The sequence below is a fragment of the Oncorhynchus mykiss genome, chromosome 21 (genome assembly GCF_057628025.1).
Source record: "Oncorhynchus mykiss isolate SJ-2025 chromosome 21, ASM5762802v1, whole genome shotgun sequence".
Classification (NCBI taxonomy): domain Eukaryota; kingdom Metazoa; phylum Chordata; class Actinopteri; order Salmoniformes; family Salmonidae; genus Oncorhynchus; species Oncorhynchus mykiss.
This window is the reverse complement of record NC_143042.1, coordinates 39,894,766-39,919,377: the sequence shown is the minus strand read 5'-3', so window position 1 is coordinate 39,919,377 and position 24,612 is coordinate 39,894,766. Positions and strand designations below refer to the sequence as shown.

Here is a 24,612-nt window from a genome sequence, read left to right as displayed (position 1 = left end):
AACTTTCAGCTCATACAAGGAGAAGACTGATCAGAGATGCAGCCAAGAGGCCCATGATCACTCTGGATGAACTGCAGAGATCTACAGCTGAGGTGGGAGACTCTGTCCATAGGACAACAATCAGTCGTATATTGCACAAATCTGGCCTTTATGGAAGAGTGGCAAGAAGAAAGACATTTCTTAAAGATATCCATAAAAAGTGTCGTTTAAAGTTTGCCACAAGCCACCTGGGAGACACACCAAACATGTGGAAGAAGGTGCTCTGGTCAGATGAAACCAAAATTGAACTTTTTGGCAACAATGCAAAACGTTATGTTTGGCGTAAAAGCAACACAGCTCATCACACTGAACACACCATCCCCACTGTCAAACATGGTGGTGGCAGCATCATGGTTTGGGCCTGCTTTTTTTCAGCAGGGACAGGGAAGATGGTTAAAATTGATGGGAAGATGGATGGAGCCAAATACAGGACCATTCTGGAAGAAAACCTGATGGAGTCTGCAAAAGACCTGAGACTGGGACGGAGATTTGTCTTCCAACAAGACAATGATCCAAAACATAAAGCAAAATCTACAATGGAATGGTTCAAAAATAAACATATCCAGGTGTTAGAATGGCCAAGTCAAAGTACAGACCTGAATCCAATCGAGAATCTGTGGAAAGAACTGAAAACTGCTGTTCACAAATGCTCTCCATCCAACCTCACTGAGCTCGAGCTGTTTTGCAAGGAGGAATGGGAAAAAATGTCAGTTTCTCGATGTGCAAAACTGATAGAGACATACCCCAAGCGACTTACAGCTGTAATCGCAGCAAAAGGTGGCGCTACAAAGTATTAACTTAAGGGGGCTGAATAATTTTGCACGCCCAATTTTTCAGTTTTTGATTTGTTAAAAAATTTTGAAATATCCAATAAATGTCGTTCCACTTCATGATTGTGTCCCACTTGTTGTTGATTCTTCACAAAAAAATACAGTTTTATATCTTTATGTTTGAAGCCTGAAATGTGGCAAAAGGTCACAAAGTTCAAGGGGGCCGAATACTTTCGCAAGGCACTGTATACAGAGCTTGATATTACTTAGAAGTCTAAACGTTTTACTGTCGAAGAATGTGATGCCAACAAGGACAATAACTTGGTCAACTTTGCATCTACAGAATACATGAAAATAACTTTTAATATGAAAGACATTTTGAACATCAACTGTAAAAGGCCTGCAATGAGTTGACATCATCGTCTTCTCACCGTCAACCATGTCCGCCTTCTCCATGTCGCCTTGGCAACGCGCCTCGCCGCTCTCCCCTCCCACGGTTGGCACGTTGTCAGTCACGATTGTAACCTGCCAACGACATCAGAGCGTGTCACTGACTTGACTTCCGGTCGGCCCTCAGGAAGTGTGACAACAGATAACGTTGTACAGGGCCAGGCCGGGCGACAGATTATTAAACCCAGCCTGGCGGGAGGGCTGGGATTAGAGTTACAGACCTACTGAGGGATGGAGTGTCTAAATGAGATTGGGATTATGATTTCGGCCAGGTGTAAGTATTTCAGGATTAGAGAACATAGAGCAACATACTAGCAGATTAGTTCCTAGCTATTGATCTAAAAGTGGATCTGAGTAGGACTCGTCTAAAATGGTAGAAATTACCTTCCTCATCCTCTTCAGTTTCAGACGGTTTTGGGTGGGAGGGTGACAGACGTACCTGTTCACACTGCCCGTAGAGGTCTATGAGGGGGTAGCAGGGGGTGGGGATGTCCTGGGCTGCTACCCCCTGGTCCATCCCGTTCACATGGAGGTGCAGACAGCTGTTCCCATCCACTAGTAGACCCAATACTGTACCCTCTGGACATGTGTCCAGGTTAGGACCATAGTTCTCACAGATCTGGGATGGAGGAAGGGGGGGGTGAAATGATGGAGAGAAGGGAAAGAGAAAGAGGACTAATCAAACAATCAATCAGGTTGTTCATTTGAAATTACAAAATGTTCTCAAAAGTAGAAAGTGAGTTGTGAAGGGAGCTGAGTGAGAGAGAGCGACTCCAGTACCTTCAGTGAGTTGTGGAAGACAGAGTCTCTCTGCAGCAGCCAGGCAGAGCGTTTCAGACAGCACGCCGTGGAGGGAAAGTTGAGGCGGTCGGGGGAGTGACCTATCACCCCTAGCGACAAGGACGACGTCCACGACGGGTTCAGGCGGTCAATCTGAAACTATGGCAACAGAGACATTCGGACTGTCAGTCACAAACAATAGCGACAGAAAGCACTATATTATATAATGTGTCCCTAAACAACGACGCTGCCCCAATCAAAAAATCCAGAAAAACACACACACACACAACAGTGTAGCTACCTGGAACAGTTGTTGTCTGGGCAGGGGTTGTGCTGTGACCAGAAGGCCCTGGTTGTAGCTGGAGACACGGGCGGCCGTCAGGTTCTGATTGGACAGCTGGATGTTCTTCCCATGGTTCTCCAGGAAGGCCATGACAGTGTTGGGCACCAGGGCTAGCTTACTGCTCCCAACCTGATGGATAGATGGGAGGGGGGAGGTAAATCAACAAGCTATTGTTTACTTCAGTTGCTCAATTCGTGCTAATCTTAAACCACCTGTGGAGCAAATGCTGGCTTCCTACTGTACTTTGAGATATTTGCTTGAAAAAAGCTACAAAATAAATATGACATTTTCTTACTTTAGAAGACACATTAGTCTAACTTTATATAGCTGTCAAGATTGTTTCACTCTGAAGGTCCAGGCAAAACTACATCCCTCAGTCTCCCATCCCACTACATCCCTCAGTCTCCCATCCCGCTACATCCCTCAGTCTCCCATCCCACAGTCTCCCATCCCGGTACATCCCTCAGTCTCCCATCCCGCTACATCCCTCAGTCTCCCATCCCGCTACATCCCTCAGTCTCCCATCCCACTACATCCCTCAGTCTCCCATCCCACTACATCCCTCAGTCTCCCATCCCACTACATCCCTCAGTCTCCCATCCCACTACATCCCTCAGTCTCCCATCCCACTACATCCCTCGGTGTCTCTCACCGGCGTGCTGTCCTCCTCGCCGTCGCTGCAGCTGTCTGAGGAGAGGGAGGGGGCCTTGATGCTTTCTGCATCCTCCAGCACTGAAGAACTGACAATGGACACAGCCGTCACACGACCATACAGGTCCAGCACCGCATAGACATTCTACAGGGAGGGGAGAAAGATGTGGGGGTTAGTGGGGTGGGGTGGTGTGTGTGTGAGAATTGAACACATGTGACGTGTGTGGATGAGAGAACAGTTTGTATGTTCATGAAGTGTTTGTGTGCGTGTTAATTGAACATACTCACACGTGTGTGTATGTGGGTGTGTGTGTGTGTACCTTGGCTACAGCGGTAGCAGCTGTTCCCATGTCCTCTCCGTCAATGAGGACGTGCATTGTGTCATCACTGCATCTCTTCACACCCACGCGGTTCCCCACCTAGACACAGAGGATTCATCTCAGTACCCATCCTATTACCAGTACACACTTGCCCATTTCTGTACTCATCGCGATCCTTCTATCCGTTCCAAATGCATACATTTTTCTAGAGACTATTGGAGTATAATAATGAACCTTTAAATCAAGTAGCTGCAGGGGAGTTCTTTCTCTGACTATGCTCAGAGATGGATCTCCCCTGAAGCTGCTTGATTATAGGTTAATTATTATACTCCAATAGTCTCTGCCTACTTTTTGGATAGTTTTTCACAACACTCTAGTCACCATCTTTACATCTAAGTTCTCTATGACACGTTGTTCATTCTCCACTCCCTCCCCTCTCCTTCTCTCACCGTCAATCTGTCCAGGGATGCCCCGTAGTTCTGTCTTTGGAGGACCCCATTGCGTCGGACCTCTGACCCTGCCAGCAGCCAGGTGACCTTGGCGCGGAGCTGCGTGAGGGAGGGGGACAGGCCCGACATGGGGCAGGAGGGCAGCTCTGGGGGGGCCAGGCTAGTCAGACCCATGTGGAGGGAACCAGACCACTGGTTATCTACCTCGTCTATCTTCACCTGGGGGTTGGGATGGTAGGAAAGGAAGAAGAGAGAGGAAGAAGATGAGTACTAGTGATGGCAAAAATTGAGTGATAAAGAACTAACTTGTTTTTCTGGATGGAAAAAAATGTAATTTACAATTCCTCAATTACAATCACCTACAGTGCATTCGGAAAGTATTCAGACCCCTTGACTTTTTCCACATTTTGTTACAGCTGTATTCTAAAATTGATGAAATTGTTTTTTATTCATTATTCTACACACAATACCCCATAATGACAAAGTAAAAACAGGTTTTTAGAAATTTTTGCAAATGTATTAAAAAATAGATATGAAATATTACATTTACATAAGTATTCAGATCCTTTATTTAGAACTTTGTTAAAGCACCTTTGGCAGCGATAACAGCCTCAAGTCTTCTTGGGTATGACGCTACAAGCTTGGCACACCTGTATTTGTGGAGTTTCTCCCATTCTTCTCTACAGATCCTCTCAAGCTCTGTCAGGTTGGATGGGGAGTGTCACTGCACAGCTATTTTCAGTTCTCTCCAGAGATGTTCGATTGGGTTCAAGTCCGGGCTCTGGCTGGGCTACTCAATGACATTCAGAGACTTTCCCGAAGCCACACCTGTGCGGTCTTGGCTGTTTGCTTAGGGTCGTTCTCCTGTTGGAAGGTGAACCTTCGCCCCACCGGAGGTCTGGAGTGCTCTGAAGCAGGTTTTCATCAATGATCTCTTTGTACTTTGCTCCGTTCATCTTTCCCTTGACCCTGACGAGTCTCCCAGTCCCTGCCACTGAAAAACATCCCCACAGCATGATGCTGCCACAATAAAGATGGTGCCAGATGTCAAGACGTGATGCTTGGCATTCAGGCCAAAGAGTTCAACCTTGGTTTCATCAGATCAGAGAATCTTGTTTCTCATGGTCTGAGAGTCTTTAGGTGCCTTTTGGCAAACTCCAAGCGGGCTGTCATGTGACTTTTACTGAGTGGCGGCTTCCATCTGGCCTGATTGGTAGAATGTTGTAGAGATCGTTGTCCTTCTGGAAGATTCTCCCATCTCCACAGAGGAACTCTGGAGCTCTGTCAGAGTGACCATCGGGTTCTTGGTCACCGCGCAGACCAAGGCCCTTCTCCCCCCCGATTTCTCAGTTTGTTCCAGACCTCTTCCATGTAAGAATGATGGAGGCCATTGTGTTCTTGGGGACCTTCAATGCTGCATAAATTGTGCATAAATCTGTGCCTCGACACAATCCTGTCTGAGCTCTACGTACAATTCCTTCGAACTCATGGCTTGGTTTTTGCTCTGACATACACTGTCAACTATGGGACATTATATAGACAGGTGTGTGCCTTTCCAAATAATGTCCAATCAATTGAATGTACCACAGGTAGACTCCAATCAAGTTGTAGAAACATCAAGGATAATCAATGGAAACAGAATTCACCAGAGCTCAAGTCTCATGGCAAAGGTATCGGTTCTTGTTTTTTAAATAAATTTGCAAAAATGTCAAAAGAAACTTGTTTTCCCTTTGTCATTATGGGATATTGTGTAGAATGATGAGGAAAACATTTAATGAATACATTTTAGAATATGGCTGTAACTTAACAAAATGTGGAAAAAGTCAAGGGGTCTGAATACTTTCCGAAGGCCCTGTATGTATAAGACCTTCACAAAAAATAAAAAAATAAAAGCGTTGCTAAACTCCACCCCAGCAACTCTACTTTCACACCTTGAATACCTCTCCATGGTATTCCCCCTGCCTTGGCTCACCTCGAACAATTCGTCTGTTTTGAGTTCCTTGGCACTGAAGACGATGCCATGAGCGTATCCTCCTACCCGGACGGCCTGGCAGCCCTCTCCCAGCAGAACCACGTTCTTACCATGTTTACTGTGAAGCCGGTGGGCCACGCCTGCCACTACACACACACACACACACACAAAGAGACACACGCACAGGGGAAAAGGAGATGTGAGCCAGTTCATTTGCAGTCTGTTGTTTAACAATTTATTTCAATCCGGAACCTGAGAGAAAACACACACGTCCGTGGTGCGTACCTGGTGAGTGTATGGGGAAGCTCTTCTCTGTTATGTTGCTGGTACACAGACTGTTGTCCAGAGGGCCAGAGGAACTGGTGATGGACACCTGGACACACTGACCGTACAGGTCTATCACCGCATACACCTCTAATGGAGGGAGGGAGGGAAGGAGAATGTTTTGGAAAGTCTCCCTTGACAAAGACAATTAATCTTAATGAGACGAATATTGATAAATAAAAAGTAAAATAACTAAATAGCAGTGATATTTTAGCATAAAAGAGCTGCTAAGTGTATTTATTCAGAGACGCTTATGGCAGATAACTAAAAAGACCCTTAGCAAACAGCCAAGACAGCGCAGGAATGGCTTCAGGACGCTATCAATTCCATTTTAATCAATTCATGAGACCCCTAGCACATACAGTGCCGTCGGAAAGGTATTGAGACCCCTTGACTTTTTCCACATTTTGTTACGTTACAGCCTTATTCTAAAATGGATTAAAATAAATATAATCCTCAGCAATCGACACACAATACCCTATAATGACAAAGCAAAAGCAGGTTTAGACATTTTCGCAAAATAAAAAAATTGTGTCGAGGCACAGATCTGGGGAAGGGTACCAAAAAATGTCTCCAGCATTGAAAGTCCAAGAACACAGTGGCCTCCATCATTCTTACATGGAAGAAGTTTGGAACCACCAAGACTCTTCCTAAAACTGGCCGCCCAGCCAAACGGATTCAAATCAGAGAGAAGGGCCTTGGTCAGGGAAGTGACCAAGAACCCGATGGTCACTCTGACAGAGCTCTAGAGCTCCTCTGTGGAGATGGTTGTCCTTCTGGAAGGTTCTCCCATCTCTGAAGCACTCCACCAGCCACTCCTCAGTAAAAGACACGACAGCCCGCCTGGAGTTTGCCAAAAGGCACCTAAAGACTCTCAGACCAGAGAAACAAGATTCTCTGGTCTGATGAAACCAAGACTGAACTCTTAGGCCTGAATGCCACGCATCAAGTCTGGAGGACACCTGGCACCATCTGTACGGAGAAGCATGGTGGTGGCAGTGTCGGGATGTTGTTCAGCGGCAGAGACTGGGGGACTAGTCAGGATTGAGGCAAAGACGAACAGAGCAAAGTACAGGGAGATCATTGATGAAAACCTGCTCAGGACCTCAGACTGGGGTGAAGGTTCAGCTTCCAACAGGATAACAACCCTAAGCACACAGCCAAGACAATGCAGGAGTGGCTTCGGGACAAGTCTCTGAATGTCCTTGAGTAGCCCAGACAGAGCCCGGTCATAAACCCGATCAAACATCTCTGGAGAGACCGAAAAATAGCTGTCCAGCAACGCTCCACATCCAACATGACAGAGCTTGAGAGGATCTACAGAGAAGAATGGGAGAAACTCACCAAATACAGGTCTGCCAAGCTTGTAGCGTCATACCCAAGAAGACTGTAATCGCTGCCAAAGGTGCTTCAACAAAGTACTGAGTAAAAGGTCTGAATACGTATGTAAATGCTATCATTTTTTTTTTTGTAACAAATTAGCAAACATTTCTCAACCCGTTTTTGCTTGGTCATTATGGAATATTGTGTGTAGATTGATGAGGGGGGAAAAAACGATTTAATCCCTTCTAGAATAAGGCTGTAACGTAACAAAATGTGGGAAAAGTCAAGGGGTCTGAATACTTTCGAGGGCACTGTACATGGGGTTGTGATAAGATGTACATGACAACTGGTTCCACTCACCTTTATCCGGCGGCAGTCCGGTGCAGGCCACACCCTGGTCCACCCCATTGATGTAGTAGTGGAGGTCGCCGGTGGCCGAGCGCATCATGCCGATCCTACTGCCCGTGGTCAGGGAGTCCAGGTCACAGCCGTAGTTATTACGCATGGTGTTGCCGTCCTGCATGATGGCCGTGCCACTGGAGTTTTGAGGGGGGAGATAAAACGTTTGAAGACAGCTAGGTGAACCACGCATGTCCAAAGAGACCTGAAAACGTTTCATTAGCTCCCTGAGCTAATGGGCTTTAGCTGAGTGGGCTAAAAACAGGCGCGCAGCAGGACACCTGGGTTTGAACACAAACAAACATAAACCCTTACCTAAGCATCCAGGTGTCGTAGTCTATATCCGTCATGGTGTTAGGAAACTCCAGCTCTTCTGGCCTGATGGAAGTCACACCTGGACAGAACACACACAAACACATCACCCCTCTGCTGTGGGTGTGGATAGGGCTGTGTGAAGTTTGAGAGGGGTAAAATAGAAACGCCTTACCTGCCATTATCTTACCTGCTTCTATTGACCCCGACCAACGGTCCACCATCTTCTGAATGACTATCTCAAAGAGCTCTCCGTCTCGAAGGCACCTAGCAATGGACAACACACAGTCTTGACACACACAAGTGGTGTGTGTGTGTGTGTGTGTGTGTGTGTACCTTTTGACCTGTTGGAAATGACGATTGTGTGTGTGTGTCACACTGACCTGTTGGAGATGACGATGGCGTCGTTGAACTCGGAGCGACAGTTCTGTCTGAGGGCAGTGCGCCCCCCGTTGGTGATCACGGCGTTGGTGCCGTGCAGCTGGTGGAAGCGCAGGTCGTTGGCACTGTTTCCCCCGGCAACCGAGCATGGGCTGCCGGGCGACATGACGGTGGGGCCCTCCGAGCTGTCCTCTGGGAGAGGGGGGAGGTCCGCTGGAGAGGGAGGAGAGAGAGAGAGATGGGTTTAGTCATGAGACAAAAAGTTAGTTGACACACTAGCAGCCTTTAGAATGTTCTTGTGAACCTCTCTACCTTCCTCCCGCCCGTCTCTCTACCCCCCCCCCCCCCATCCCTCTCACCCATGTCGTCCATGATGGTGGCCTGTGCGGCCTGGCCGTAGAGGTCCACCACGGCGTAGACGCTGGGCGGGACGTTCCACGCCGCCGGGCCCTGCGCCACCCCGTTCACAAAGAAGTGGAGGCTCCCGTCCTCCTTACGCACCACGCCCACCGTGTCCCCCGCCTGGGGGGGGGAGAGAGAGAGAGCTCGGAGTGTTAAATTGACAACTACGAAACACAAGAGGCAGTAAGTAGTAAAATGATAATGTCATATGTTGATAGTGAGGGAAAGAGTGAGAGCAACAGGGGTAAAAAAGAGAGAAGGGAGGGGGGGTAGAGTTTGATAATATAAGGCTGACTGTAAAGTAGAATTTCCCACTCACTTTGAGTCGGTCCAGGTTGTGTCCATACTCGTCCAGTATGGTGGTTCCGTTGTGCATCACTCCATTCCCGGTCATCATCCACGTCCCTGAGAAACATCATCAGTCAATCTATACCGCTTTCCAAACATACTGTACATTGGAGTATGAAAAAGTAGATGAATAAAGCCCCTATCCATAGACACTGCTCAGAGGGTATAAGGTGGGAACTCAACCTAGCCAAAAAGAAGAGGTCGGTAATATCTGGGGTGTCTAGGGGTAAGAGGTCGGTATTATCTGGGGTGTCTAGGGGTAAGAGGTCGGTATTATCTGGGGTGTCTAGGTGTAAGAGGTCGGTATTATCTGGGGTGTCTAGGGGTAAGAGGATGGTATTTTCTGGGTTAAGAGGTCAGTATTATCTGGGGTGTCTAATGGTAAGAGGTCGGTATTATTTGGGGTGTCTAGGGGTAAGAGGATGGTATTATCTGGGGTGTCTAGGGGTAAGAGGATGGTATTATCTGGGGTGTCTAGGGGTAAGAGGATGGTATTATCTGGGGTGTCTAGGGGTAAGAGGATGGTATTATCTGGGGTAAGAGGTCGGTATTATCTGGGGTAAGACGTCGGTATTATCTGGGATGTCTAGGGGTAAGAGGTTGGTAATATCTGGGGTGTCTAGGGGTAAGAGGTCGGTATTATCTGGGGTGTCTAGGGGTAAGAGGTCGGTATTATCTGGGGTAAGAGGTTGGTATTAGCTGGGGTGTCTAGGGGTAAGAGGATGGTATTATCTGGGGTAAGAGGTTGGTATTAGCTGGGGTAAGAGGTTGGTATTAGCTGGGGTAAGAGGTTGGTATTAGCTGGGGTGTCTAGGGGTAAGAGGATGGTATTACCTGATTGGTTGGTATTACCTGAGCGCAGGTTGGTCATGGTGGAGGGCAGCTGCAGGTAGGCGGGGTTGTGCGTGGTCACGCCAATCTCAATGGAGCCCGCCCACTTGTCCACCATCTTGTCGATGCGCACCTGGAACACCTCGTTGGAGCGCAGCGGGCGGCCACTCAGGACCACGCCGTGGTTGAAGTCGTCCGTCGCACTGCCCAAGGAAAAATTCACATCTAGTTAGCAATATATTGTATACGGCATGTCACCTACATACAGTGCCTTGCGAAAGTATTCGGCCCCCTTGAACTTTGCGACCTTTTGCCACATTTCAGGCTTCAAACATAAAGATATAAAACTGTATTTTTTTGTGAAGAATCAACAACAAGTGGGACACAATCATGAAGTGAAACGACATTTATTGGATATTTCAAACTTTTTTAACAAATCAAAAACTGAAAAATTGGGCGTGCAAAATTATTCAGCCCCTTACTTTCAGTGCAGCAAACTCTCTCCAGAAGTTCAGTGAGGATCTCTGAATGATCCAATGTTGACCTAAATGACTAATGATGATAAATACAATCCACCTGTGTGTAATCAAGTCTCCGTATAAATGCACCTGCACTGTGATAGTCTCAGAGGTCCGTTAAAAGCGCAGAGAGCATCATGAAGAACAAGGAACACACCAGGCAGGTCCGAGATACTGTTGTGAAGAAGTTTAAAGCCGGATTTGGATACAAAAAGATTTCCCAAGCTTTAAACATCCCAAGGAGCACTGTGCAAGCGATAATTTTGTATCAGACCACTGCAAATCTACCAAGACCTGGCCGTCCCTCTAAACTTTCAGCTCATACAAGGAGAAGACTGATCAGAGATGCAGCCAAGAGGCCCATGATCACTCTGGATGAACTGCAGAGATCTACAGCTGAGGTGGGAGACTCTGTCCATTGGACAACAATCAGTCTTATATTGCACAAATCTGGCCTTTATGGAAGAGTGGCAAGAAGAAAGACATTTCTTAAAGATATCCATAAAAAGTGTTGTTTAAAGTTTGCCACAAGCCACCTGGGAGACACACCAAACATGTGGAAGACGGTGCTCTGGTCAGATGAAACCAAAATTGAACTTTTTGGCAACAATGCAAAACGTTATGTTTGGCGTAAAAGCAACACAGCTCATCACCCTGAACACACCATCCCCACTGTCAAACATGGTGGTGGCAGCATCATGGTTTGGGCCTGCTTTTCTTCAGCAGGGACAGGGAAGATGGTTAAAATTGATGGGAAGATGGATGGAGCCAAATACAGGACCATTCTGGAAGAAAACCTGATGGAGTCTGCAAAAGACCTGAGACTGGGACAGAGATTTGTCTTCCAACAAGACAATGATCCAAAACATAAAGCAAAATCTACAATGGAATGGTTCAAAAATAAACATATCCAGGTGTTAGAATGGCCAATTCAAAGTCCAGACCTGAATCCAATCGAGAATCTGTGGAAAGAAAGTTTTGCAAGGAGGAATGGGAAAAATGTCAGTTTCTCAATGTGCAAAACTGATAGAGACATACCCCAAGCGACTTACAGCTGTAATCGCAGCAAAAGGTGGCGCTACAAAGTATTAACTTAAGGGGGCTGAATAATTTTGCACGCCCAATTTTTCAGTTTTTGATTTGTTAAAAAAGTTTGAAATATCCAATAAATGTCGTTTGACTTCATGATTGTGTCCCACTTGTTGTTGATTCTTCACAAAAAAATACAGTTTTATATCTTTATGTTTGAAGCCTGAAATGTGGCAAAAGGTCGCAAAGTTCAAGGGGGCCGAATACTTTCGCAAGGCACTGTACATACATACACATCATTATTGATAAAGGCCCTTTAACATCAGCTAGAGTCAAAAAGTACTTTTACAGTAGCCTGGCCTAGACCCCAAAGAGCAAGCACAATGTCGTCATTGAGTTGGTAATGGACTGCAACGATGTTGCCACGCCTAGGAGGCAGGGTCAGAGGTCATCACATAAGAATAGCTCCTATTTTTGACCTGTGAGAGTAATAGGAGAGCACCATCATCAATAATTATTTATAGAGAAACCAAATATCTGTATTTCTGATGTTGAAAATTATATCCTTATCCTAAACTGTCTACGGAGTCAAACTGGTCCTTTTCTACAAATACAGAAAGGGCCGTAAACTGACCATTTGAATCTTACAGACAGTTGATAATAATATTGTTTGGAACAAAGCCATGGTTACGTACTGAGGGCGAAGAGCAGTCCTGCCTTCACTGATGATGGCCGCCTTTTGCCCACAGTTGGTGTGGAAGAGGAGGCGGTCAGTGGCGTCAGGGTCGGAGGTGAGGGAGAGGGCGGGCCGGGGGCGGCCCACGTCGGGGGACAGCGCCCGCATTATGGCGTTGTTGCGACGCAGCCGGTCGCTGTGGTTGTGATTGTGGACGATGGTCACCTTGACCGCCATGCCGTAGAGGTCAACCACTCCGTAGACCATGGGAGGTGTCTGGGCCGCCGCCACGCCTAGGGGCAGGGTCAGAGGTCAAATTGAGGTCATTGATGAAATATGATAATGATTTGTATACATTTCGACCATGATTTTTACATTGTACAGGGCAAAAATCAGCACTGCATGACAATTATGTAAGCAATACATCACATAACAACGAGTATGAAAAACATTAAAATTGTTGAAATGGTTATGAAATAAAATATTTAATGCATTTTCGCTTCATGGTTTGTCTCTCCTTAGGTCGCCGCAAGGTTACTCCTATACCAATGGACGAGCACTAAGTGACTATCCCTCCAACGCCACGCTACAGCCCTTCAATCCCTCGTTACATTGACGGATGCTCCTGGCGTGTCACTCTCACCTTGGTCGATGCCATTGATGTAGAAGTGAAGAGCTCCGCTGGCCTTGTGCATCAGGCCTATGTGATCCCCTTCCTGGAAGACAGTGACACATTAGGCATTAGGCTGTGTGTCTCTGTTAGGTTGTGTGTGTGTGTGTGTGTGTGTGTGTGTGTGTGTGTGTGTGTGTGTGTGTGTGGTACTGACCTGCAGTTCGTCTAGGCTGAATTCACAGTACTCCCGACGGGTCCCCTTGCCGTTAGTCAGGATCCCACAGCCACTCATCATGATTGTACCTGGGAAGGCAAGAAACAGACACACACACACACACACACACACACACACACACACACACGTTGCATGAACTTAATACGTACTGTAACATGATTTATTCCACAAAAAAACTGCACACAGAATAATACATCTTGCCGTTCTGTGTGTGTGTTACATACCTGAGCGCAGATTTGTCATTGTGGCAGGGTAGTCCAGGTTGTTGGGGTTGTGTGTTGTCACGCCGATCTCAATCGACCCCGACCACTTGTCCACCAGCTTATCTATACGGATCTGTGGCAACACAAACCAGGGGCGTATTCACTCAAAGCGTTTTGCGACAACAGAAAACGTAAGTAAGCGTTTGTTATTGGACAAGTTTAGGCAGTCCCTCCCAGCTTCAGTCCTTTTGGTGTCTAGTGAATTCTCTCACCCTGTATCCTCCAGAATATAGAAACATTCACCAATTTTCCAATTTACAATATGTTATTCATATCAAGCTGCAATCCAGCAGATTCAAATGTAATTATCTATTCACAGCCTGTGGCAGTAACATCATTAATATTAATTGGCTAATCTGAAGCCTCCAGCTTTATCATATGAAGAGGAGCAGCCTTAAATTGTGATGTAATAGCAAAATGGCGACACTTCACCCCGCCGTCCGAACAGATAAACATTTTGTAAACAGGTATGACAGCGGGTGTCAGCTATACATGCGTTTTATCATTAATATGACAGCACGTGTATTCTTTATTCTTTTCTCTAAACCCCGCGCTTTGTCATTCAAAGCATTCACATCTCAGTATTGGAGCCAGTCATTGGCCGCACCTCAAACATCTCGTTGTGTCGGAGCGGCCGGTTGGTCATGACCACGCCGTTGTTGAACTCATCCAGCGGCCTCCGCCTCTCCGCCGTCTTGTTGTTGTTGCTCAGCTTGATCAGCGTACCGCACTTCTCATGGAACAGCAGCGCGTCATTGGTCATCATCCCGCCCGTCACTGCCCCAAGTCCCGCCACTCCTGCGGGGCTGTTATTGGTGCTTCCGGTATTGCCGGTCCCGGCCCCGCTGTCACTGTTACTACTGTTACTGTTGACAGCTCCCCCGCCGCTGCTGCTCCCCCTGTCCCCTCTACCTCCTGTCCCAGAGTCTGTCCCTGTTCCTCCCCCCAGGTCTCGTCCTCCTCCGCCCTCGTCCTCTGAGCGGTAGAGGGACACGATGGCATTGTTGAACACGTCAAAGAGCTGGTGCTCCGTCAGAGCTACAGGGGGAGAGAAAGAAAGACAGACAGAAAAGAGAGAAATGGAAAGAAAGGGAGACAGTCAATAATGTGGCATCATTGACCAAATGTAATAGATATTCAGGTAGAGACTTGGGGAGTTTTATTTTCGTACCCGTTTCAGGCTCTATGTTGTTGGGGAACTTGTCAGGTCGGTTGTGAATAGGAGGGAGCTCCGGCACTGAGATAAAGGAACAAGAGTGAGAAAGACAGGAGTCAGTCTTTCCCTTATTTACACTTCTACAACCTTTCACACAATGAACCCTATCTTTTAACACATAAACATTGCAAACAAAAACAACTCCTACCTTCCTCTGTCGTCCCGTTTGTCGCTGCTGCCAGATTCACCACTGACGTCAGATCCTCGGTGTCTCCCTCCCGGACCCCGCACACCACCACCTCCTCATGCCCCTCCACCGTCTCCCTCTCCGTATCTCTCTCCATCGAGGAGGGCGGCTCGCAGCTCACCACCGTCACTTGCGTACACTTGCCGTAGAGGTCCACCACCGCCCAGAGGCGCGTCGGGAGACCGCTGGCAGCTGCACCACAGTCATGCCCGTTCACCCACAGGTGGAGCTCGCCACGGGCGCTCCGCTGAATAGGAGGACAGAAATAAGAATAGCAATATTCAATTTTTAGAGAAAGACATCTCAATCTTCCCAAATACACACACAGAGCTGAGTGGCACAGGGTCAGCCATAGAGCAGCCCCCCTGGATGGAGAGCAATTGTAGAGATCGAGTGCCTTCCTCAAGGACACAACGGCAAGGCTCAGTGACCAGTACCCCTCCTGTTACCAATTCAGTGCCCGGCGCAGGGCTTGAACCGGTAGTGACCTTCCGGCCACTGGTTCGCTTCTCTTAACCACTAGCCTACTTACCTGTATGCCCACGCGGTCGCCCTCGGCCAGCTGGTCCAGGTCACGGCCGTACTCCTCGAGAACGGAGCGGCCGTCGCGTAGGACTGAGCAGCCAGAGACGATCCAGGAGCCTCCCTTCAGACCCGTAGCGCTGCTGGGGAAATCGAGACAAGCCGGGTCCAGAGCAGTCACCCCAATCTCTACGGAGCCGCTCCATGAGTTCACCTACAGAAGAAAGTGACATTTATTTAGGCTTCTAGTTCATCTATTTATTTTCATGTCCCTTTTTCTTTTAGATCTAGTCAGTAATGTACAATACATTTTATAAACTGGGTGGTACAAGCCCTGAATGATGATTGGCTGACAGTTGTAGTATATCAGACCGTATACCACGGGTATGACAAAAGTTATTTTTACTGTTCTAATAACGTTGGTAAACATTGCTATTATAAACTAAGGCACCTCGGGGGTTTGTGATATAGCAAATATACCTCAGCTAAGGGCTGTTTCCAGGAACTCCGCGCTGTGTCGTGCATAAGAATTGCCCTTAGCCGTGGTATATTAGCCATATATCACACCTCCTTGGGCCATATTGCTTAAGTATAGCCTTCCAATGTTATTCCAAATAAAATATTGCAATTCTTATTTCCTTATTCCTTTGTTATTAGCATATATACAGTACCATAAAAGTTTGGACACACCTAGTCATTCAAGGGTTTTTCTTTATTTTTACTATTGTCTACATTGTAGAATAAGTCAAGACATCAAAACTATGAAATAACACATATGGAATTATGTAGTAACCAAAAGTGTTTAACAAATCAAAATATTTAATATTTGAGATTCTTCAAAGTAGCCACCCTTTGTCTTGACAGCTTTGCACACTGTTGGCATTCTCTCAACCAGCTTCATGAGGCAGTCACCTGGAACGCATTTCAATTAACAGGTGTGCGTTGTTCATTTGTGGAATTTCTTTCCTTCTTAATGCGTTTTGAGCCAATCAGTTGTGTTGGCATACAGAAGATAGCCCTATTTGGTAAAAGACCAAGTCCATATTATGGCAAGAACAGCTCAAATAAGCAATGAGAAGTGAGATCTCTGCATGTGTCGTTCCCACCGTGAAGCATGGAGGAGGTGGTGTAACGGTGCTTTGCTGGTGACACCGTCTGATTATTTAGAATTCAAGGCACACATAACAAGCATGGCTACCGCAGCATTCTGCAGCGATACGCCATCCCATCTGTTTGCGCATAGTGGGACTGTCATTTGTTTTTCCAACAGGACAATGACCCAAAACACCTCCAGGCTGTGTAAGGGCTAATTGACCAAGGAGAGTGATGGTGCTGCATCAGAAGACCTGGACTCCCCAATCACCCGACCTCAACCCAATTGAGATGGTTTGGAGATGGGTTGCACCGCAAAGTGAAGGAAAAGCAGCCAACAAGTGCTCATCATATGTGGGAACTTCTTCAAGACTGTTGGAAAAGCGTTCCAAGTGAAGTTGGTTGAGAGAATGCCAAGAGTGAGCAAAGCTGTCATCAAGGTAAAGGGTGGCAACTTTGACGAATATAAAATATATTTTGTTTAACACTTTTTTGGATTACTACATGATTCCATATGTGCTATTCCATAGTTTCGATGTCTTCACTACTATTCTACAAAGTTGAAAACAGTAAAAATAAAGGAAAACCCTTGAATGAGTAGTTGTGTCCAAACTTTTGAAAGTTACTGTGTATGTATGTATGTATGTATGTACAGTTGAAATCGGAAGTTTACATGCACCTTAGCCAAATGCATTTAAACTCAGTATTTCACAATTCCTGACATTTAATCCTAGTAATAAATTCCCTGTCTTAGGTCAGTTAGGATCACCACTTTATTATAAGAATGTGAAATGTCAGAATAATAGTAGAGAGAATGATTTATTTCAGCTTTTAGTTCTTTCATCACATTCCCAGTGGGTCAGAAGTTTACATACACTAAAATTAGTATTTGGAAGCATTGCCTTTAAATTGTTAAACTTGGGTCAAACTTTTTGGGTAGCATTCCACAAGCTTCCCACAATAAATTGGGTGAATTTTGGCCCATTCCTCTTGACAGAGCTGGTGTAACTGTCATGTTTGTAGGCCTCCTTGTTCACACACGCCTTCTCAGTTCTGCCCGCAAATGTTCTATAGGATTGAGGTCAGGGCTTTGTGATGGCCACTCCAATACCTTGACTTTGTTGTCCTTAAGCCATTTTGCCACAACTTTGACAGTATGCTTGAGGTCATTGTCCATTTGGAAGACCCATTTGTGACAAAGCTAACTTCCTGACTGATGTCTTGAGATGTTGCTTCAATATATCCACATCATTTGTTTCCCTCCCTCATGATGCCATCTATTGTGTGAGGTGCACCAGTCCCTCCTGCAGCAAAGCACCCCCCACAACATGATGCTTCGGCTTGCACTCCTCCCCCTTTTTACTCCAAACATAACGATGGTCATTATGGCCAAACTGTTCTATTTTCGTTTCATCAGACCAAAGGACATTTCTCTGAAAAGTCCGATCCTTGTCCCCATGTGCAGTTGCAAACCGTAGTATGTTTTTTTTATGGCGGTTTTGGAGCAATGGCTTCTTCCTTTCTTCCTCAGGATGTCATTATAGGACTTGTTTTACTGTAGATATAGATACTTTTGTACCAGTTTCCTCCAGCATCTTAACGAGGTCCTTTGCTGCTGTTCTAGGATTGTTTTGCACTTTTCACACCAAAGTACATTAATCTCTAGGAGACAGAAGGCGTCTCCCTCCTGAGCGGTATGACGGCTGCGTGGTCCCATGGTGTTTATACTTGCATACTATTGTTTGTACAGATGAATGTAGTACCTTCAGGCATTTCAAAATTGCCCCCAAGGATGAACCAGACTTGTGGAGGTCTACAAACAAAATTTCTGAGGTCTTGGCTGATTTCTTTTGATTTTCCCATGATGTCAAACAAAGAGGCACTGAGTTTGAAGGTAGGCCTTGAAATACATCCACAGCTACACCTCCAATTGACTCAAATTATGTCAATTAGCCTATCAGAAGCTTCTAAAGCCATGACATCATTTTCTGGAATTTTCCAAGCTGTTTAACCTCTCTAGGGTATGTGGGATGCTGGCGTCCCACCTGGCCAACATCCAGTGAGATTGCAGAGCGCCAAATTCAAATACAGAAATACTCATTATAAAAATTCAGAAAAGATACACCTATTTTACATAGGTTTAAAGATGAACTTCTTGTGAATCCAACCACTGTGTCAGATTTTAAAAATGCTTTACGGCAAAAGCATACCTTACAATTATTTGAGAACATAGCCCAGCAGACAAATCATTACAAACAGTAACCAGCCAAGTAGAAGAGTTACACAAGTCAGAAATATAGATAAAATGAATCACTTACTTTTGATGATCTTTATAAGTTTGCACTCAGAAGATGTTCCTTTTGTTCGATAAAGTCTATTTCCAAAAACCTCTGTTTTGTTTGCACGTTTTCTTCAGTAATCCACAGGCTCAAACGCAGTCACAACGGGCAGAAAAAAATCCAAATTGTATCCGTAAAGTTCATAGAAAATGTCAAACAATGTTTATATTCAATCTTCAGGTTGTTTTTAGCCTAAATAATCGATAATATTTCAACCAGACAATAACGCTGTCAATATAAAAGGTAAACAAGAAAGGCGCTCTCTCGGTCGCGCGCATGAAAAAGCTCTGTGACACGGCAGAGTCCACTCATTCAGACTGCTCTTACTCCTTCAATTTTCAGAATACAAGCCTGAAACCATTTCTAAAGACTGTTGACATCTAGTGGAAGGCATAGGAACTGAAATGTGAGTCCTAAATCAATGGATACTATCATGGCATTGAATAGAAAACTACATCAACAACAAAAAAAATCCTACAGTTTTGGAAACTTTAGAGTGTTTTCTATCCAAATCTACCAATTATATGCATATCCTATCTTCTGGGCCCGAGTAGAAGGCAGTTTAATTTGGGCACGGTTTTCATCCAAAATCCCAAATGCTGCCCCCTACCCGAGAGAAGTTAAAGGCACAGTCAACTTAGTGTATGTAAACTTCTGACCCACTGGAATTGTGATACAGTGAAATAATCTGTAAACAATTATCGGAAAAGTTTTAATGACGCCAACATTTAGGTTGGCGTCATTAAAACTTTTCCAATAATTGTTTACAGATTATTTCTGTCAGAAGTTGTTTACATACACAAAACTGACTATGCCTTTAAACAGCTTGGAAAATTCCAGAAAATTATGGCACCAGCTCTGTCAGGAGGAATGGGCCAAAATTCACCCAATTTATTGCGGGAAGCTTGTGGAAGGCTACCCGAAACATTTCACGCAAGTTAAACAATTTAAAGGCAATGCTACCAAACACTAATAGAGTGCACAATCTGTGAACAACAAACTCACATTTGAGTTAAAGACAGACCAAGAGTAAATAATATACTGTAAATTGAGGCAGACGAATTCAATTTAGAGCAGGGCTCTACAGTGCAAACATTCTACTCACATATGTGCCTAAATATTTTGCTCTGGGACCTGGAATCTTAATTTAGGAGCATCACTGCTCCTAAATGTATTTTTGTGCGCCTACATTTTTCAACTTAGGCGCACACGTCTCCTTGTAAAAAAGGTCAGCTGAATGCCGTAACGCCAGATGTTGTAATTTTCAGTATCACAAAATGTGGTGACTTTGGCATACACATTTGGTGATACTGAAAAACACATCTGTTATTGCGGTATTCATCCTTGCAAGCACATTCTAAATCTGATGTAGACCCTCTCTCACACACTAAAAAGCTGCATCCATCTCTCGGTCTCTCTCCCCAGCACACATTCACACAAATCTGCAAACGAATGCATACACAAACACATCTGTGAATACAAGCTGCTGCTGCTCCTTATCTCTCTCTGACACACACACACACACACTACAAAGACTAGCAGCCAGGGGGAGAGGCAGGCACATACTACACTAGTGCTTACCAAACGACCATCCCACATAATATGCTACTGTCATTATTACCAACAAACACCATCATGTTCCACCCCGAACAAGCTGTCGTATATCAATCTAGCAGCTTGGTTTTGGTGCATTTGCCTGTTGTCCGATTGCAGGACAAGACACAAGCTCTATCAATGTCTATAAATAGCATTACTGTAGCAACAATGCCAAGTTTGTTGCACTGACTGTACAGCACAGATATTGATTTCCGTCATGCAATTACGGATAGTGGTCCATTATAGCTTTGATACATGAGATGATACTGGCCATGAAACTATCGCCAGTGAGAAAATGGGTAACTCACTGCCGGGAGGGATATAGGCCTATCTGTTGTTAATGTTATCCATCTAGTTAGCCATGCTCTTCATGTGAAAGCTTGTTGTGCGAGTTTATTATTCATGTGACAAGCTAGTGATTTCTAGAGTGGCATTACAAGTGGTTGAAGGATACACCCTCTATACATGTTCACTGAGCTGTGTGCTACCCCAGTTGGGCTAAAATGGCATTGGAGGAGACAGTACTAGTGCCCTCTGCCAAAAACCCACAGGTGTCAGGGTCACCAACGGGCCTGGCAGACCGACAATCATGGCTATCTTCGCTAAAATTAGATAACAGGCAAACTAGGTGCATAGAGATAAGAAGTCTAAATGTTGCATAGGCAGACAGACCTTTTAACAGAAACAGTAACTAACGGTTGGCTCAAAACATTGGCCGTGTTGGAGAGCATCAAATCATTATACATTGTGGGTAAATGGTGACTGATTGATCTACAAATAATAATAAGTAGTTATTTATGATGCAAGGTGATTTGTAGATCAGTCACTTTGAACAAGCCCAATGGCTATGTTTACACAGGCAGGCAGCACTATTGAGTTTTTGCCAAATTATTGGCAAAAGATCTAATCTGATTGGTCAAAACATCAGTTAGAGAAAAAAGATCAGAATTAGGCTGCCTGTGTAAACGCAGTGATACCAATGTGTATCACAAAGAGGCCCAATAATCCAGATAAACTACAGCTATGCTTTTTAGGAATGAGCCTATTCAGATTAGGGTGAGGTTTCCTCCTAACCACTGACACAGGGTCAGTTGTTTTGTCAACTTTGGTCTTGAGTTGACCATACACCATACTAGTGGCTAGTGGTTAGAGCGTTGGACTAGTAACCGGAAGGTTGCGAGTTCAAACCCCCGAGCTGATGAGGTACAAATCTGTCGTTCTGCCCCTGAACAAGCAGTTAACCCACTGTTCCCAGGCCGTCATTGAAAATAAGAATTTGTTCTTAACTGACTTGCCTGGTTAAATAAAGGTAAAAAAAAAAAAAAAAAAAAGGACAACTGATATCTGCTTTGCCTTTATTTTGCTTATCAAGACCAGACCATATGGGGTTCTATATCTTTGGTCAAGACCACAGTATTGGCATATGGCCTACCTAGTCACAGAGGTCTACCTACAGCTAGACGAGAGAAGCCAACTGGTTGAGTCAAGTTGAGTCAGGTTAACTTGACTCAACCAGTTGGCTTCTCTCGTCTAGCTGTAGGTAGACCTCTGTGACTAGCTAGACGTCAACAACTGAAAAATGCTGCTGCCTGTGTGCAGTCAACCAAATGACTGTTGCTAGTTAGCTAACTTAGAGATATAGCTAACGTTACCTAGCGACAGTAGCTCGCTACCTTACATTTCAAACATGCAAACTCATGGCTAACTAAACGAGCTAACGTTGCTATACAGTAGTCAATCTATCAGGCTAAATGTTGGTCGTGGTAATAATATGTCATTCATTTGGCTAGCAATCGCTAGTTAGTTAGCCGTTGAAAGCTAACGTTACCGTGTTTTGACAGAGCGAGGCACTTACTGGTTCGATCCACACACGAAAAGATCTCTAGTATGGTTAACATTAGCTATAGCTTAGCTAACGTTACTGTAAAGTTAGCCTTGCAATTGGTAGCGAAGATGTCGCTAGTTGACCTTCGTAAAAAAAAAGTATACACTGTATATGGACTGGACCACACAGAGCTAGCTAGCTAGCTAATTGTGTTGAACAAGTGTTGTTGTCAATGTGCCAATGCAAATGTGTTGCAGTACATTTTGGATAGGATATGGCTAAAACGATCGCTAGTAAACCTAAACTGTACTGCTTGATTGTCAAACTGCGCACGCCCAAACGAGGACTGAATAAGACACGAGCACCACTGCGGACAACAGAGAGACTCCGTCCCACTGGCACGGGATGCACTCTCTCCTCGCATTCCCATCTCTCTCCCCCACCGAGCTGAAAGTGACAGCTATGTTTACCTTCTTGTCAATACGGACGGTGAATACATCCCGTTCCCTCAGTGGCTCTCTGCTTAGAACTAACCCGTGGTTAAATTCTTGGACTGGTTGGTTCCGCTGAGCGGTTCTGTTCGAATTCGACAGTCCGATCAGTTTTCCGCTGCGCGGGTGCAGCTCAGCCGCCATCTTCACTGGGGCGGCGTGCTTCGCGACACATGGGTTTGCGACAATATGAAAGCTCTGGTTTTAAATCCAAATCGAAATACGCGCCCACATTTTTTAAGATTAACGGCAGAAGGTCAAGTAAGCAAAATTGCTTTATGGCAGTGTGGTCCGCTTTCTGTCCAGGCAGAATCAATCAATAGAACATTTATCACAGATTTACAAGAATGAGCAGTGTTTTATATGCATACATCTGCCATATACCTCAACTCTTTGAAACCAAGCATTAAAAGCTCATATAACTACATTGTTCATTCAGCAGCACACTATATAAAGCATGCATTATGCTTCAATTTTACTATTCATTAATAATACATAGATATTAAAATATAGATAAATACATTGTTGCAGTGCGCGAGTCAGCTGGTTATTGCAAATCCAAGTTGTTATGTTAGCCTTGCTCACCGAATGGGAACTTTTTAATTGCTGTGCATTAAGATATGAATTATGTTATGGCAATAATTGCACCAAAATTGTGCTATGAAGAAAATATTTTTACACCGAAAAAATATTTCCTTCGCTATTTCGATGGCCCTTTCAGAGATCATGCACACTACAAGACGGAACACTAGAGGGCGCATGAGGCTAATGGAGGGATGGAGTTTTGACATCCAATACAGCAGGTGGCAGTAATGATAATGCACAGCAATAGAGCTCGCCAGCTCGCCTTACTATATGTCAATATTGTAGTCCTAAAACCCGGAAATTAGTTACCTCAGGTTCTTTCAGTGATCCCTATTGGAAAAAAGAATGGGCAAAGAATAGGGTTTTGGAATAAACACAGAAAATAAGGTCTGACGTTCACACAGGTTTAGGAGATCTTCTACGTGTTGTTCTAGGAGATAATAACAGTAGGTCAACATAACCTTTATGAATTACGAAACCTTTGTGCTTTAAAAAAAATTGTAACAACATAAATTATTCACAATTCACAAAGAGTGACGTTAGCTGATGAAGATTATCTCAGAACAAAACGTATAAGATTTGCTAAGCCTGTGTTACCACACACTATATTTTGACGTTTATCCAAAAACGGCATTCATTTTCCCCATGAGCTTTGTCTAATGAATCAGGATGGACTTAGTGCCTACAAAAATACACCATTACTATTTATCTCTATGTCAAGCGGGTAGAAGAGCTTTGACTGCAGTCAACTGCAAGTTTTTGCAGTGGGAGCATGGCGGACGGTGGTCAAGAGACATAAATGAAAAGTAGTAGTGGAAAAGAATGGAGACACGTGGAACATGGAGTCCCACAGTGAAAGTGATAAGGATTCTAATGGAAGTATATTTCCAGGCTTGGGGTCAATGAGATGGAAGGAAGTAGGTTACGAGTTTGAATCCAATGAAACTAGCAACATCGAGGGAGACAGTGTGTAGAGGAAGATTGGCGGCCAGTACAAACCGAATGAGCTGTACTCTAGTAGCTCTGGAGGTGAATTGGAAGATAATGGAAATAAATTACCTGAGGTGGCAAGTGTGGTTAAGAGCCTTGCACCGATAGTCATGATAAATATGAATCTGGTAGAGTAGGTGTGACACTTTTGGAGAAAGTGGACCACTGTCTTTTGGCTGACCTAAATTTGGTATCAGATTGGGTGAAAAAGGAGTTGGGTACTGTTGAATCGGTGAAGATAACCCGAAGTAGACTTGTGATTATTAGCTTTTCCCACCCAGAGAGAGCAGGCACTCCACGCCAAGAGAATGGGGACAATACCTGTTACTTGCTTTGTTCTC

The 24,612-nt window shown here is 44.9% G+C and overlaps 1 protein-coding gene across 8 annotated transcripts in view; it reads right to left on the bottom strand.

Annotated features, from left to right (window-relative positions):
* LOC110500870 (neuralized-like protein 4) overlaps positions 1-22,884 on the bottom strand; it is a 31,492-nt gene extending 8,608 nt beyond the window's left edge. For 2 of the 8 annotated variants that reach the window (XR_016490334.1, XM_036957968.2), the window contains exons 1-25: positions 22,676-22,883; positions 15,364-15,567; positions 14,793-15,078; positions 14,600-14,665; positions 14,036-14,466; positions 13,390-13,501; positions 13,145-13,233; positions 12,961-13,033; positions 12,337-12,610; positions 10,116-10,297; positions 9,235-9,320; positions 8,873-9,035; positions 8,516-8,726; positions 8,323-8,399; positions 8,136-8,214; positions 7,782-7,957; positions 6,060-6,188; positions 5,775-5,920; positions 3,803-4,021; positions 3,354-3,452; positions 3,035-3,178; positions 2,341-2,511; positions 2,040-2,198; positions 1,699-1,878; positions 1,241-1,334 (exon numbers count right to left, since the gene is read on the bottom strand). Coding sequence is in view for 6 of the 8 variants with exons in the window: in XM_036957968.2 (XP_036813863.2) it covers positions 1,241-1,334; positions 1,699-1,878; positions 2,040-2,198; positions 2,341-2,511; positions 3,035-3,178; positions 3,354-3,452; positions 3,803-4,021; positions 5,775-5,920; positions 6,060-6,188; positions 7,782-7,957; positions 8,136-8,214; positions 8,323-8,399; positions 8,516-8,726; positions 8,873-9,035; positions 9,235-9,320; positions 10,116-10,297; positions 12,337-12,610; positions 12,961-13,033; positions 13,145-13,233; positions 13,390-13,501; positions 14,036-14,466; positions 14,600-14,665; positions 14,793-15,078; positions 15,364-15,567; positions 22,676-22,840 (4,015 nt within the window). In the remaining 2 variants the exon portion in view is untranslated. Of the gene's footprint in view, positions 1-1,240; positions 1,335-1,698; positions 1,879-2,039; positions 2,199-2,340; positions 2,512-3,034; positions 3,179-3,353; positions 3,453-3,802; positions 4,022-5,774; positions 5,921-6,059; positions 6,189-7,781; positions 7,958-8,135; positions 8,215-8,307; positions 8,400-8,515; positions 8,727-8,872; positions 9,036-9,234; positions 9,321-10,097; positions 10,298-12,336; positions 12,611-12,960; positions 13,034-13,144; positions 13,234-13,389; positions 13,502-14,035; positions 14,467-14,599; positions 14,666-14,792; positions 15,079-15,363; positions 15,568-18,763; positions 19,059-22,675 lie in introns of those variants that run through there. The other 6 variants (XR_005038617.2, XM_036957965.2, XM_036957966.2 and 3 more) reach the window with 6 other exon arrangements.
* Between the last annotated feature and the right edge of the window lie 1,728 nt (positions 22,885-24,612).